At 50.1% G+C, this 15,000-nt stretch overlaps 3 protein-coding genes across 3 annotated transcripts in view; 2 read left to right on the forward strand and 1 right to left on the reverse strand.

Annotated features, from left to right (window-relative positions):
• EMWEY_00011130 (hypothetical protein, conserved) overlaps positions 1-4,003 on the reverse strand; it is a gene marked incomplete at both ends in the record, with an annotated part of 7,253 nt that extends 3,250 nt beyond the window's left edge. Inside the window, 4 exons of the mRNA XM_013478914.1 lie at positions 1-2,413; positions 2,637-2,717; positions 2,907-3,504; positions 3,902-4,003. The exon at positions 1-2,413 is cut by the window's left edge and continues 3,250 nt beyond it. Coding sequence (XP_013334368.1) covers positions 1-2,413; positions 2,637-2,717; positions 2,907-3,504; positions 3,902-4,003 — 3,194 coding nt within the window. The remainder of the gene's footprint in view (positions 2,414-2,636; positions 2,718-2,906; positions 3,505-3,901) is intronic.
• Positions 4,004-10,331: 6,328 nt separating this feature from the next.
• EMWEY_00011140 (hypothetical protein, conserved) lies at positions 10,332-11,987 on the forward strand (the record flags this gene model as incomplete). The annotated part of the gene is made up of 1 exon (XM_013478915.1): positions 10,332-11,987. The coding sequence occupies one exon, from the start codon at positions 10,332-10,334 to the stop codon at positions 11,985-11,987; it is 1,656 nt and encodes a 551-aa protein (XP_013334369.1).
• Positions 11,988-13,552: 1,565 nt separating this feature from the next.
• EMWEY_00011150 (putative snoRNA binding domain-containing protein) overlaps positions 13,553-15,000 on the forward strand; it is a gene marked incomplete at both ends in the record, with an annotated part of 3,575 nt that continues 2,127 nt past the window's right edge. The window contains 4 exons of the mRNA XM_013478916.1: positions 13,553-13,555; positions 13,807-14,058; positions 14,293-14,390; positions 14,921-15,000. The exon at positions 14,921-15,000 is cut by the window's right edge and continues 41 nt beyond it. Of these exons, the coding sequence (XP_013334370.1) occupies positions 13,553-13,555; positions 13,807-14,058; positions 14,293-14,390; positions 14,921-15,000 (433 nt within the window). The remainder of the gene's footprint in view (positions 13,556-13,806; positions 14,059-14,292; positions 14,391-14,920) is intronic.

Here is a 15,000-nt window from a genome sequence, read left to right on the forward strand (position 1 = left end):
AAGGAGACAGTCTCCGGTCTCTCCCTCCATCCCCTAGGAGCTTGGCTGCGGCGGCCGTCTGCTGGGGATCCTGCTGCTGCTGCGCTGCTGCTGCTGCTGCTGCTGCTTCCGTCTCCTGCTGCAGCATCACCACCTACAGTCTGGGCATCACCAGTACCCTGCTGCTGCGCAGCTTGGTCTCCTGCTGCTGCTGCTGCGTCTCCTTGCTGCTGCTGCTCTGCTGCAGCAACACGCAGCTGAGGACCCTTGGGGAAAAGAAGAGTCTTAAAGGACAAATCTGCTGTTGCTGCTGCTGCTCGTGCTGCTGCTGCTGATCCAGCGTTACCCCGCTGCTTCTGCTGCCCAGCTGCTGCCTTCCCTCCTGGTGCTGCTGCTTGCTTGCCGCTGCTGCTGCTTGCTGCTGCTGCTGCTGCTGCTGCTGCTGCAGGAGCAGAAGGGAACGATGCGCTACACACCTGCCACATCTTTCCTGCCTTCTGCTGTCCTTTTGCTGCTGCAGGGGCAGCAGCAGAAGCACTTCCTGCTGCTGCTGGAGCTGCTGCTGCTGCTGCTCCTGTTGCTGCTGTTGCTGTTGCAGGTCTTGTCTTGCCTTCATCCCCTGTCTTTGCTGCTTGAGCAGCAGACTGCGGCGTCTGCTGCTGCTGCTGCTGGGGCTCCTGCTGCTGCTGCTGCTGCGGTTGCTGCTGCTGCTGCTGCTGCTGCTGCTGCTGCTGCTGGGGTTGCTGACTGTGGGCATCTCCTGTATTGGCCTGAGCCCTCCTCCAGCTCTGTGGTCGACTTTGCTGCTGCTGCTGCTGCTGCTGCTCGTGGTCATGCATTCCCCCACGGTGGCGGCCTCTAAGAGACCCTGGCAGCGGCAGCATACCCCGCGGCAACTGCTGCTTCGGCAGCAAAGCTGCTGCTGCTGCTGCTGCTGCTCCTGCTCCTGTTGGTGCTGCCCCTGCTGCAGCATCCTCAGATGGGGAAGCACCAGCAGCAGCACCACCATGCTCGCCCTGCTGCTGCTGCTGTTGCTGCTGCTGACGAGCACCGCTACGCCACCGCAGCTCCTCTCGCGGCGTAGCAGCAGCTTTGCTGCTGCTAGCATCATTCTGCTGCTGCTGCTGTTGCTGGTCATAAATTGGCCGCTGTCTGCGTGTATGCGCATCTTCTTGTCCACGACCTTGCTGCTGCTGCTGCTGCGCGTCATCGTGCTGCTGCTGCTGCTGGCGACGGTCATCCATGTTACGACGACTGCGCCAGTTGGGCGTCCCATTGACTCCGTGCTGCTGCTGCTGCTGCTGCTGTGGGGGAGAGAGTTGTGCTGCTGCTGCATCCGTTTGCTGCAGGGAGGATCTCTGCATCTGTCTCCATGACTGTTCCTGCTGTTTACCTTGCTGCTGCTGTTGCTGCTGCTGATCTTGCTGCTGCGGCTGTTCCTTTGCTGCTGCTTCTGCTGCAGGTGCCTGTTGTGCACCAGTACCAGCAGCAGCAGCAGCAGCAGCAGCAGCACCAGCAGCAGCAAGACGAGCATCTAATTCTTGTAGTTTTTTTAGTGCTCGTTGCCTCATCTCCTTCTCTCTCTCTGCGTCACATCTAAGGCCTTCCTCTGTTTGCTGCCGCAGCAGCTCGCGCTGCTGCTGCTGCAGCACCTCCTGTGGCTGCTGCTGCTGCTGCTGCTGATGCTGTGCACCACGACGGCCATGCTGCTGCTGATGATGCTGCTGTTGCTGCTGCTGCTCTGCTGCTGCTGCTGCTGCTGCTGCAGCATTGAATGGTGCAGCAACAAGAGGAGGGAAATGAGCTGCAGATGAAGCTCCATTAGGAGCAGAAGCTAGCAGCCCGCTGCTGCTGCTGCTGCTGCTGCTGCTGCTGCTGGGTCTAGCAGCAGCAGCAGCAGCAGCCATAACCGATTGTAGTTCATGTAGCTGCTGCAGTCCGACTTTCTTAGTGCTGCCCGTTAGAGGTGCTGCAGGTGCATCTGCTGCTCCTGCTGCACCTCCTGCTGCACCTCCTGCAGCAGCAGCAGCAGCAGCAGCAGGCTTCTTAGGCCTCTTAGGCTTCTGCTTATCTCTTGGTACCTCCGTCCTCGCCCTCTCTGCTGCTACGCTTAGTACAGGGTATGCTTCCTCGGATAAGGAGGAGACCCTCGGGTGTATACCATCATATGCTGCTGCTGCTGCTGCCATGCTGCTGCTGCTGCTGCTGCTGCTGCCTGGACCTCCATAACCGTAAGAAGATGAGCCCAAATAGCCCCCCATACGATCATTAGATGAACCAGGACCACCTGCTGCTGCTGCTGCTGTTGCTGCTGCTGTTGCTGCTGCTGCTGCTGCTGCTGCTTCTGCTGCACCACTCTTCCATGCTGACCCCGATGGCTTCGCTGTACCCGCCAGTGTATTCACAGCTCGACCCCTTACACTCACGCTTATACCTGTAACCACAAACCCTAAACCCTAAACCCTAAACCCTAAACCCTAGGACCTAAACCCTCAATCGCCATATACACCCTGCTGCTGCTGCTGCTGCTACTACTACTGCTGCTGGCAATACCCAACATAGACTGCTCTCTCCCTCTACCAGCAAAAAACCTTAATAAACCCTAAACCCTACATAAACCCTAAACCCTAGGTAAACCCTAAACCCTAAACCCTTACATTTTCTATTATTTTTTGCGATGAGTGTTGACAAGGAGACAGTACCCCCAATGTTTAGGCCAGCAGCCAAAGACGGTTGAGCTGCAGATATACACCCCAAACCCTAAACCCTAAACCCTAAACCCTAAACCCTAAACCCTAAACCCTAGAATGGGGAAAAAGTATGGACTGCTGCTACAACCCCAAACCCTAAACCCTAGAAAGGCGGAGCAGTTAGAGCTGCTGCTACAGACCCTAAACCCTAAACCCTAAACCCTAGCTGTTGCTTACAGCTGGAAGCAGCTCCGGGGTCTGCTGCTGCAGCAGCAGAAGGTAACTTGAGTGCAGCAAAGGAGACAGGAGGAGACGGGGGAGATATAGCAGAGACAGGAGCTGCTGCTGTGCTCTTTGTTGCTGCTTCGGATGCTGCTGCTGCTGCTGCTGCTGGCGCTGCTGCTGTTGCTGCACCTGCAGCTGGAGCGGCTGCTGCTGCTGCTGGAGTTGCTGCTGCATTTCCAGCTGCTGTTGCTGTTGCTGTTGTTGTTGATGCTGCTGCTGGTGCTGCTGCTGCAGATGACTCAGCGGGCCTAGAAGCAGCAGAAGCAGCAGCAGGAGCAGCAGGAGCAGCAGGAGCGCCTGGTGGAGCAGCAAGGGATTTTTTCATAGCTTCCTGCTGCTGCTGTTGCTGCTGCTGCTGCAGCGGTGGCAGCTTCCAGGGGCTTGCATGCAGGGGTGTCACAGATCCTGCTGCTGCTGCTGCACCTCGCGGGTGCTGCTGGTGTCTTGCTGCAGCAGCAGACACGGGGGGGAACAAAACCCCGGCGCAGAAGGAAGACTGAGCAGCATCTGCTGCTGGAGGTACAGCCCACTTACGAGCCACGGGGGGAGCCTGCAGCAGCAACAGCAACAACAACAACAGCAGCAGCAGCAGCAGCAAATAGGTATAGGGGATAGGAGGGCATGAAAGGAAGAGACACACAAAGGAGACAATTTATGCTAAACAAAAGGAGACATATAGACGCATCAATGAAGTGTAGCAGCAGCAGCAGCAGCAGCAGCAGCTGCTGCTGCTGCTGCTGCTACGAGACACAAGCTACACAACATGAGCACCAGACAATAAGAGCAGCAGCAACAGCAGCAACACGAACAGCAGCAGCAAAAGCAGCACCGCGCATGCAGACTGCAGCAATCACATACATCCAAACCAACCAAGATAACAACAACAGCAGCAGGAGCACCAGCAACAGCAACAGCAGCAGCAGCAGCAGCAGCAGCAGCAGGCGTACCTTAGGAATAAGGTCCTTAGAGTCCGCTACCGTGACAGCAATCTTAACGGGGCGGTTAGCCACAGGAAGGCGCCGCCCCAATGTAGGGAATTGTGTCTCCATAGACAGCTGAATTGCTGCTGCAGCAGCAGCAGCAGCAGCAGGAGCAACAGCAGCAGCAATAGGAATAAAAATAACAGCAGCAGGAAGGGGAAGAAGAAAAAGGAGGAGAAGAAGAACTAAATATAAATATATTTATTATATAAAAATAATATCATGCAGCCAATAACTCCTCCTATAATTATATAAGGAGGAATAATTGCTGCTGCTGCTGCTGCTGCTGCTGCTGCTGCTGCTGCTGCTGCTGGGTATTGGTGGTGTTGTTAATATTACTGATAGGAGGGCGGACCACCCCATAGAAACCAAAACTGCTGCTGCTACTTGTGCTGCTGTTGCTGTTACTGCTGTTGGAGCCGTTGCTGCAGCTGCCGCTCCTGCTGCTGCTGCTGCTGCTGCTGCAGTTTGGGTCTGTCTCCTAGTAAGAGGGCAGTAGATCTGCTCCTCTTCTGTATGCGAGGGCAAAGATCCACAAGTGCTGCTGCTTTCTCGGTAGAGGTGGTGCTGCAGCAGCTGGTGTTGCTGCTGTTGCTGTTGCTGCTGCTGTTGCTGCTGTTCCTGCTGCAGCAGAGGAGCGTGTTGCTGCTGCAGTAGTTTGCTGCTGCTGCTTCTCACATCAAAAGGCTAAGAGTTAAATAAAAGAGTTTATTGCCTACGGAGGGGGCCACTGCGATGCAGGTCGGAAGGGGGGGACAACAGCTGCTGCTGCTGCTGCTGCTGCTGCTGCTGCTGCTGTTGCTGTTGCTGCGGCTGCTGCTTGTGCTGCTGCTGCTGTTACTGTTGCTGTTTCTTCTCTGCTGCTGCAGAAAGACAGACGGTTAAATTGCTGCTGTTGCTGCTGCAGCAGTCGCAACAACTGAATTACGACACAAGCCAGACTCGTGGAGCCGCCACGGGCGCTGCTGCTGCTGTTGCTGCTGCTGCCGCGGCTGCTGCTGCTGCTGCTGCTGCTGCGGCCACAGGGGACCCAATGAGGAGACAGTAGCAGAAGCCCCACTCTAAGTAATAGAGGCATAAAACATTTCCCGTAAGGTTAGGGAAGCTGCAGCAACTGCTGCTGTTGCTGCTGTTGCTGCAGTTGCTGCAGCTCCGAGGCTGCAGCAGCAGCAGCAGCCACACGCATGCCCCCGCTGCTGCACCCAGCTGCGCCCCGTCGCCCCCACAGCAGCAAGAGCAGCAGCAGCAGCAGCAACTCCTGCTGCTAACCTAAAGATTATAGCTTACAATCGAGAGTTGTTGCAGCAGCCATTTGAAGGTGCTCCTGCTGATTTTACACCCCTGCTGCTGCTGCTGTTGCTGCAGCAGCAGCGCGCCTACGCTGCTGCCGCAGCAGCAGCAGCAGCAGCACCACGAACGACAGCAGCAGCTCCTGCTGCTGCTGTCATATGTCTTAATGCAGATATAATTACTGATGCATGCAAGTGTCTCTTGTTATAAGGCACTTCTTCTACCCCTATACTACCTGTATTACTATAACAAGAGGCATAATAGTATAAATAAATTAAATAAAAGAAGGGAAGGAAAAAGAGACATTAATTAGTCCCTTTTTGCATTAATATAAATAGATCTTACTGCATTAATTAATAAAAGGAGACACAAAAGCAGCAGTAGCAACTAGCAGCAACTGTCTCCAGTGTCTCTACATACACCCCTGAAGGTAAGGTGTCTGTGCTAATCGGTGGGGCTGTCTTGCAACGTAAACTGCCACGAAGAGGACCGCTGCTGCATGCAGCAAGGTGTCTCCTCTCCTGCGGCAGCAGGAGGTTACCTCGTAACACGAGGAGACGGGGGAAGAAGGGACAACAATAGTGTCTCCTAGGGACTTTGTCCCCTTTGCTGATCACTATATTCATTCATTAGGACCCAAGACACTTACAGCCAACATCTAAACCCCCGGTAAACCCTAAACCCTAGAGGAGACCATGTACAATTCACTGACAAACATGGGATGCATGCATTGAGGCGCTGCAGCAGAAAGAAGTCTTTTCGGGTGTACGTACAACTCCGCCATTTACTGCACAAAGTCAGTGTGTACAACAACCATGCAGTCTCTCTTTGTGAGCATGCATCTGCTGGATGCCGTCATTTTCCGTTTATTTATTCAATTGGGCAACAAGTAATGTAGGGGAACTCCTTTTGCCCCTGGCAGCATTAGAGAGAGACAGACGCTCCCTTAGGGACAAATAGGAGACACTGCTCCATATGCAACAATTAACCACTCATAGATTGCCAGAGCCTCCTTAAATTATATATTGAATGCACCCTCCTTCGGCTAACACGAAAGTGCAAGACGTTAACTCAGTAGAGATGAGGTGTCTGTGCCACAACTCCAAGAGTCAACGTACGAAGACAAACGGCCTGTAGGGAGAACAACTGCCTCAACCTCAAGGCTAGCAACTGTAACGGCTGTTGCATTGGTGTTCAAGGAATATTGAAGGTCAACTAAATTTCGTCCCCGTTGCTGTTTGTTGGGGCAGATCAAGAGAGGCAGTGGCGCCTAGGACAAATGTTGTTTGCTCTGACGACGGACCAGCAGCGACAGAACAGCAGCAAGAAACTAAAATTACCCGATAGTAGATAACCTTAAGAAAACCTCATTTCCTTCCTACACTGACGCCTCCTGAGCACAGCGATACAGAGGCCCAGGCTTGTTCGACAACGAATCAGCCCCAGCTGCACAACTCCCAATGCAAGGCAACCATACATGGATGCATGCACGCAAAAACCACCTTTGTATTACGCATGTATTAACATGATAGGCAACGGCTAAAGGCTTAGTTGGCATTCAGTGGCCAGCCTGCGCACAAATAGAAGTACGTGCATCAACATCGGACGGACTTGCAACAACATTGCCAAATAATGTGGGAGACGATCCCTCTGCTCACTGCAGGTCTAGTTAATTGAGGTGACCCTACCTTCTTCTGGAGATGGCAGCTCCAGCGTGAGCCCCTTATACCTCATATTGCCTACAGTATCCACGGGACAGCAGCAAGGGGAGTCTCCCCAGCACAACTGACTGTAGCTAGCATTTGTCCTGCAATGAGTTCGCTAATTACCGATACTTAATACCTTGAAGACTCACGCTGTAATCTACTTTGCTATTATCTAGATAACATGGAGGCAAATTATTTCTCAGCCCCAGTTTCTTTTACTCTCCGCCATACCTTCTGGATGGCAGTGAACTACTTACAGCTGTAAATGCAACTCCAAGGTTGCCGGTATATATATTCATCCTTTCATGGGCACAGGGTACATTCAAGGGAGAAAGACCTATTGAGCTTATCCGAGCATGATAATGTCATCCGTTCTCGATGATGTCAGTAAGATTGGGCATCAAATCGTGTAGGATGGACACGAAAAAGGACGCGGTTTAGGGTATTCAGACTCGAAGTGTCTCCACTTATGCCATCTAATTAGCCTACCTGGCCTTAAACAACAAGATCGAGTGCCATTTGATGTTGCTAGGACTAGTATCATCCTTTTGTGGCCTCCCCTCCCGGGTTCCCTTGAGTTGACTACTGAGCATTTTGTCTTCGTTTTATCTCTTCAAGCATTTGACCAGCTGCTGCCTCTTTCTCTTAGCTCGATTGTTGCAACTGCTCATCCTGATCTGTTGTGCCATGAACTACATCGAGGGTGTTAGTGTGCAACATTGCGCATTGTGCTACTATACGCTTCCAATCAAAATTGCTATAGGCTATCCGACAGACACCCCTTATACCTATTAGTTTTACGATGTAGTAACTGGATGCAGGAGATGCACTGCTGGTTTCCCTCCCCTTACTGAAACTGTGCATAGCCGGATGTTTTATGCAGGGCGTGACACTCATGGGTAATGCTTTGCTTATTGTAGTGTAGTTCGTGTAGACTAATTACATTTATCAAAGCAAGTTGAATACTGTTTCCGTGCTGTGCTGAAGCATAGCATACCTTCGACTTGGCCTGAATGCATGCATAGCATGGTATATTTGTGAAGGCAACATGCAAACAAATTGATCACTTACGCCATCCCATCCTACTCTAAGAAATGTAGTTGCCAAGTTTCAGCTTCTTAAGTTTATCTAACCTCCAAGTCGAGCAACGCCTCTCATTGGGACGAAAACAGAACCCCTGGCACACCCAACAGAAACTGTCCTAATAGATACAAACATGAAGAATTCTCATTCACGTGATTGCCATTAATATATAACGGGAGTCTCGACGAGGGGGAGGGAAGAAGATTCTGGTTTCTGTATACCTACATATTAGCAGGTACTGATGTAATTTGCTGTTTTCTTCGTCTTTAATAGAAGTGGAGCCGGAAGGCTGGTGCCTTTACATACTTGTTTGCGATAGTGTTCGGAACACATTTTAAAAATGGAACTTTTCCTAGATGCGTCGGTATCGAGGCTTATCCTTAGGTCAGCAAGGGAGCAAGCTACAGCAGAAATAAGAAAACCTATGCATGACAATACTCCTACCACTGCTGCTTTTATTGTTGCATCTGCATCTGGTGTATGCCGGGGGGGTTGTTACAGAACTACACCGCATCTCTGCCCACCGTTAGAATATTATGCTCCTTCAGGATCGGCAATGAATTGTTGCCTTCCTACCATAAGGGGTGCAAACGGAGAGGGGAGGGATAAGGTATACCTGCCCTCACTAATTATCGGCTTAGAAACCTTCCTGGAGACCGGTAAAGGTAACGCGGTCGCCCTTCACTGAGTCACCCACGGCAGGCCTAGGATTGTGCCACGGCGCAGTGCTCCACAGTAGGAGTGCCGCGTCAAGGAGAATGTAGCTCTTTGCTCAACTGAGCCAGATTTTTAAGGGCATATTTCTGCATATTATTGAGTCATGTACTCCACCAGAGAAATGCAGTCGTAGAGACTGCAGCATCGAATCGGCCGACATCCACTTAGTGTGTAAGATAACAGCACAAGTTCCCAGTTTGCCGTTCAAAGGGCCAGGAACTGCTGAGCAATAATAGACACTTGAATAAGCAAAGAACTAACTCGAGGTGTATCTACATTTGCTGCTGTCGCAGCTATCAGCCCCTTCACTACGCTGTTCTTTGCATGGGTGCCAAGGCGGCTCCCTGGTCCATTGTCTTGAATAGTTTCCCTGGGGGAGCTGCCAACAGATTCACCCTTCCACATTTTTATAGTTTTTCTGGCTTCTAAGGTCTTAGGTGACGTTGTCTTGTTGGTTGCAGACGAAGAGAAGGTGCCTCTACAGTGACCACCCCCGCCTCTGTCTATATGTTGTCGTCTGTCTCGCCTTTTTGTTCTAGGTGGTCCTATTTGCCAAGCTTCAGCTCATTAAGGCTTTCTTATCTACCATAGATAGATGACCACGTATAGAGCACCTTCTCTCATTGAAAAGATGACAAACAAGAAGAAAATGTCTTTTTGTGCTACAAACATTTATGATGAATTCTCCCCTTTTTATCCTTATGCTAAGGACTGTCATATGCTTCAATAGAGTTAATGTCCTAAAGACAAGAGCAGCAAAAAACCTTCGCTGCAGCAGCTGATGCAAGACATATATGCATGCATGCAAGACCAACAAAGCCCCATTTTGCCACGTGCACAAGCACTGTAGCGACTTACTGTGTGCGTTTCCTCAGCTCGCTAGAGGTGGGTTGCATGCAAGGAGAATTAAGAGCCACAAGTTATAGCAGATCCTTTATATGATATTGTTGTCTCCATTTTAGTCCCCTTTGTCTCCAAGGGGCAAAGGAGATAGAGGGAGACAACTGTCTCCTTCTTCCCCAAGGGACAAAATACAGGGACACAACAACTCAGTCTTTGCCTCCTGGGGACAAAGGAGACAAAGGGAGACAACAACTTAGTCTCCTTTGTCCCCAAGGGACAAAGGAGAACAGTTGTCTCCCTTCGTACTGCTGCATGCTCAGGTGAATATGTTGGGGTGTATATACACCCTTATATAAATAATAATATGATTAGTAAGATGTTTGTCTTGCATCGCTAAAGGAAGAAAAAATATAATAAATACGCATTAATTATTGTATTAAATTAAATAATAAATAAAGTAAATAAGATAACAAATAAAATAAATAAAATAATATTTTATTTATTTATTTATTTCTTCATATAGTTAGCTATAGGGCCCCAGTATAGGTAACCCCCGTCTTTCGGCATAGGGAGGGTACAGGGAGGGAGAGGGGCAATAAAGTCCCTTTCTTTCCCTTTTTTTATACAAATTAAATTATTTTTTGTGTTTATTTTTATTATTTTATTTATTTTTATTCATTTAAATCAATTTAAATACAAAAAAACAAAGAAATGACGGAGGGCCCCCAGGGGGCCCCCAGCAACGCGTTATCGCGGATATGTTGAGGTGTATGTACACCTCAACTTCCTTGTGTTTGCTGCTGCTGCTGATTACTATCATATGTCCTCTTCCTTCCCCATTTGTTTCAGCTCTAGGGGTCCTCAGCAGCAGCAGCAGCAGCAGCAACCGCTTGCCTGGTTGCTGGTCTAGGTGTGTGTACAGCAGACGCTTAGGCGTTCCCTGTAGAGCAGCAACAGCAGCAACAGAGGCAGCAGCAGCAGCAGCAGCAGCACAGCGCGCTGCGTATATACACCAGAGGGCAGCTCCAATCTTCAGTCATCTCTTTATAGGGAAGGTATCCTTAACAGCAGCAGCAGCAAAACGCACACAAGCAGCAGGCGAGAAGAAGGCAGCAAGAGCAGCACGGAAGGTAACACCAGCAGAAGAAGCAGCAGCAACAGCAGCAGCAGCAGCTGCACCACCTCTACCACCTGCAGCAGAACCCCCACCTACAGCATCCCCGACAGCACAAACCTTACCAGCAGCAGCAGCTGCTGCTGCTGCTGCAGTAGCAGAAGCGGTTGCAGCAACACCAGCAGCAGAAACAGCTGCAGCACCAGCAGCAGCAGAAACAGCTGCAGCATCAGCAGCAGCAGAAACAACTGCAGCAGCAGCAGCAGCAGCAGAAACAGCTACAGCACCAGTAGCAGCAGAATCAGCTACATCAACAGCAACAAAAGCAGCAGCACCAACAGAAGCAGAAGCAGAAGCAGCAATAGAAACAGATGCAGCAGCAGAAGCAGCAGCAGCAGCAGCAGCAGGTATATCTGAATGGGGAGATATAGATTGTTTTCCTGAATTATCCTTCTCCTTCTCTGGTGATGTTGAGGGGCCCCAGCTGCTGCTAGCAACACAGTACCATATAGAGCAGCAGCAGCAGCAGCAGCAGCAGCTGCAGCAGCAGCTGCAGCAACCAAACAAAGGAAGGAACAAAAAAAAAGATCAAGAAAACGAAGCAAAAATCGTAAAAGGGAGACTGCAGACTGTACGCAAGAGACTGACACCGGAGGAGAAGCTGCAGCAGCAGCAACAGCAGCAACAGCAGCAGCAGCAGCAGCAGCAAATAGAAGCAAATCTAATGAGGGAGTTAGGTGTCTCCTCTCTTTCTTACGAGACAAGAGCAGACAGAAGGGAGCATCATAGGGAGTCCCGTCGTAACCGCAGCAAGCAGGACAGCAGCAGCAGCAGCAGCAGCAGTAGCAGCAGCAGTAGCAGCAGCAGCAAGAGCAGCAGCAGCAGCTTGTATGATTTGCTGGATATACTAGAACAAGACCCCACAAGACAGCAGCGGCAACGGGGTGTAGGTGCAGCAGCAGCAGCAGCAGCAGCAGAACGTTTGCTGCAGGCATTTGGCCCATTAGATTCTTCTATTCCTTTCTTAAGGGAAGACGATCAACAACAACCAGCAGCAGCAGCAGGAGGAGGAGGAGGAGGAGGAGGAGCAGCAGCAGCAGCAGCAGCAGGACAGCAGCAAGAAGATGGCGTCATCTGCTTTGATGATTTGTCTGAAGTTGAAGCAGAAATTGCTGCACTCACCGGAGAACCACTGCAGCAGCAGCAGCAGCAGCAGCAGCAACAGCAGCAGCAGCAGCAGGAGCAGCAGCAAGAGGTGGACTCCGGGGATATGGAGGTAATCGATTCCCTGATGCTTTAAAGATGCAAGGTATTTAAACAGCAGCAGCAACTGCAGCAGCAGCAGCAGCAGCAACTGCAGCAGCAGCAGCAGCAACTGCAGCAGCAGCAGCAGCAACGGCTGCTGCTACTGATGTTGCTGCCGTCGCTGCTGCACCGCAACGGGCAACAGAGAAGGAACTCTGTCGCACCAGCAGCTGCTGCAGATGCCGTAGCAGCGATAGTTGCTGCATCAAGTGCAGCAGCAGCAGCAGCAGCTCCTGCTGCTGCTGCTGCTGCTGTAGGTTTTTTTCAATTGCAGCTAATAGAGGCTGCAGTGTACATACACCTAAAGGTGCATGCATAACCACTAGGGTTTAGGGTTTAGGGTTTAGGGTTTTGAATAGGTGGTGTACCGTTAGCTTCATACTAATTGCTGCTACGTCAATTCTGCTGCTGCAGCAGCAGCCGCTAGACACATTCATTGGACAGTTGCTGCTGCAGTTTGCTGCTGCAGTTTGCTGCTGCAGTTTGCTGCTGCAGTTTGCTGCTGCAGTTACAGCTAGCAGCAGATAGCAGCAGAGAGAAACAGATAGCAGATAGCAGCAGCCGGTGTCTTAGGTGGTGTAGTGTAGTGTAATACTGTTGCTGCTGCTGCTACTGCTACTACTACTACTACTGCTGCTGCTGCTGCTGCTGCTGCTGACTATAGAAAGTTGCATACAGCAAGAAGAATTGGGGCTTTCTTTGTTGCATGCAGAAGAGACATCTTATGTTACCTCCTTTAGAGACACAAGCCTTTCTTTGGTGTATCTTAGCAGCAGCAACGGCAGCAGCAACAGTAGAAGCAGCAGCTGCGGCAGCAACAGCAGCAGCAGCAGCAGCAGCAGCTAGAGGGGTACCCTTACTAGCTAATCGTAACACTTAGCCCCTTTATGTCTTTTCTTTTTTATATAATTTATTTTTATTAATTAAAAATAAAAATAAATAAAAAGAAGACAAGAAGAGACTATCGAGGCGCTTCGTATCAAGCCCCAAAGATCTGCTGCTGCTGCTGCTGCTGCTGCAGCTGCAGCAGCAGCAGCTACTGCAGCAGCTAAGACTGTTGTTGCTATATAACTTATTTTTTGTGTCAATCTCTTGAATTTGCTGCTCCTTATTAACTTCTTTAACAACCGAAGCAGCTGCTGCCTCCCCTGCTGGTGCTGCTGCTGCTGCCGCTGCTGCTGTTTGCATGCACATGCCTGCTGGGTCAGCAGCAGCAGCAACAACGGTAGAAGCACCAACTGCAGCACAACAGCTGTATAAACGGAAGCAGAAGCAGCAGCAACGACAGCAGCGGCAACAGCAGCATTGGCGGGAGCAGCGTCAGTAGCAGTACCAACAGCAGCAGCAGCAGCAGCAGCAGCAGCAGTAGCAGCAGCTGCAGTAGCAGCAGCAAAAACAGCAGCAACAACGGCGTTAACTGGAGGATAAATATAATCAGCAAAACATACTGCAACAACGACGTTGCCAGCAACACCAGCAGCAGCGGCAGCAGCAGCAGCAGCAGCAGCAGCACGAGCAGCACGAGCAGCAGCTTCCTTTTTGACCTTCAACTAACAGAAAATGGTAGGATATGAACGTATCCCTGTATCAGCAGCAGCAGCAGCAGCAACAATAACAGCAGCAGCAGCAGCAAGAGCAGCTCTGTGTACGCTTTGAGGCAGGGCTACTCCAGCCGTGGTTGTTTGTGCCTTCAAGTACCGAGGGTTTATGGTTTAGGGTTTATTGTTTTTATGTAATTAGGGTTTAGGGTTTAGGGTTTAGGGTTTAGGGTTTAGGGTTTAGGGTTTAGGGTTTATGTGTATTGTATATGTTAGGCAACATTAGCGGAATCGTTCTTGAACGATTTACAGGAATTAGATGATGGAGAGGACGATCAGCAGCAAATAGGAGGAGCAGCAGGAGGATCAGGAGCAGCAGCAGCAGCAGCAGCAGCAAACCCTGAGGACGATGAGCACGAACCTATACCTGATGCTGTTGAGGAATATTTTAGGGATAAAAGCGGCATAAATGCTCCTTCTGTTGTATCTAGTCTTGCGCAGCAACCTAGATTTATTAGATTATTAGAGGTATTTATTTGCTGCTGCTGCTGCTGCTGTTGCTGCTGTTGCTGCTGGTGGTGGTGGTGGTGCTGGTGGTGGTTCTGTTGCTGTGTTGCTGCTGGTCCTGTTGCTGCTGCTGTTGCTGTGCTGCTGTCAATTCTTATCCCTTTGTTGTTCTCACCGTTGTTGCTGTTGCTGCTGTTGCTGTTGCTGCTGTTGCTGTTGCTGCTGCTGCTGCTGTTGCTGCTGCTGCTGCTGCAGCAAGCAAGGGAGCTAACTCCTCAGGCTGCTGTTGCTAGTGGCGAAGAATTGGCGTTGATTGAAGAATGCAATCAGCTCGTTATAGATATTGACACAGAGTACGTCTTCCTGCTGCTGCTGCTGCTGCTGTTGCTGCTGCTGCTGCTGCTGTTGTATCTGGTATTGTGTGTGGTGATGCTGCTGCTGTTGTCTTTGTGTGTTTGCTACTGGGTCTATGGTTTAGGGTTTAGGGTTTGGTGTCTATACCAGGGTTTGGTGTCTATACCAGCATATTGGCGATTTAGGGTTTAGGGTTTAGGGTTTAGGGTTTACGTATGTGTATATATATTCAGCATATTAGCTGTATACCGATTTATTCGTGATATATACAGCATTAAATTCCTTATGCTTCATTATTCACTATATATTATTCCCAAATTAGGGTTTAGGGTTTAGGGTTTAGGGTTTAGGGTTTAGGGTTTTATGTGTATATATTCAGCATATTAGCTGTATATCGATTTATTCGTGATATATACAGCATTAAATTCCTTATGCTTTATAATTCACTATATATGTTATATTATTCCCAAATTAGGGTTTAGGGTTTAGGGTTTAGGGTTTAGGGTTTAGGGTTTACGTATGTATTCAGCATATTAGCTGTATACCGATTTATTCGTGATATATACAGCATAAAATTTCCTGAATTGGAGTCAATAGTTCAGGCGCCTC

This window comes from Eimeria maxima, genomic scaffold, assembly GCF_000499605.1.
Source record: "Eimeria maxima Weybridge genomic scaffold, Emw_scaff77, whole genome shotgun sequence".
Taxonomy (NCBI): domain Eukaryota; phylum Apicomplexa; class Conoidasida; order Eucoccidiorida; family Eimeriidae; genus Eimeria; species Eimeria maxima.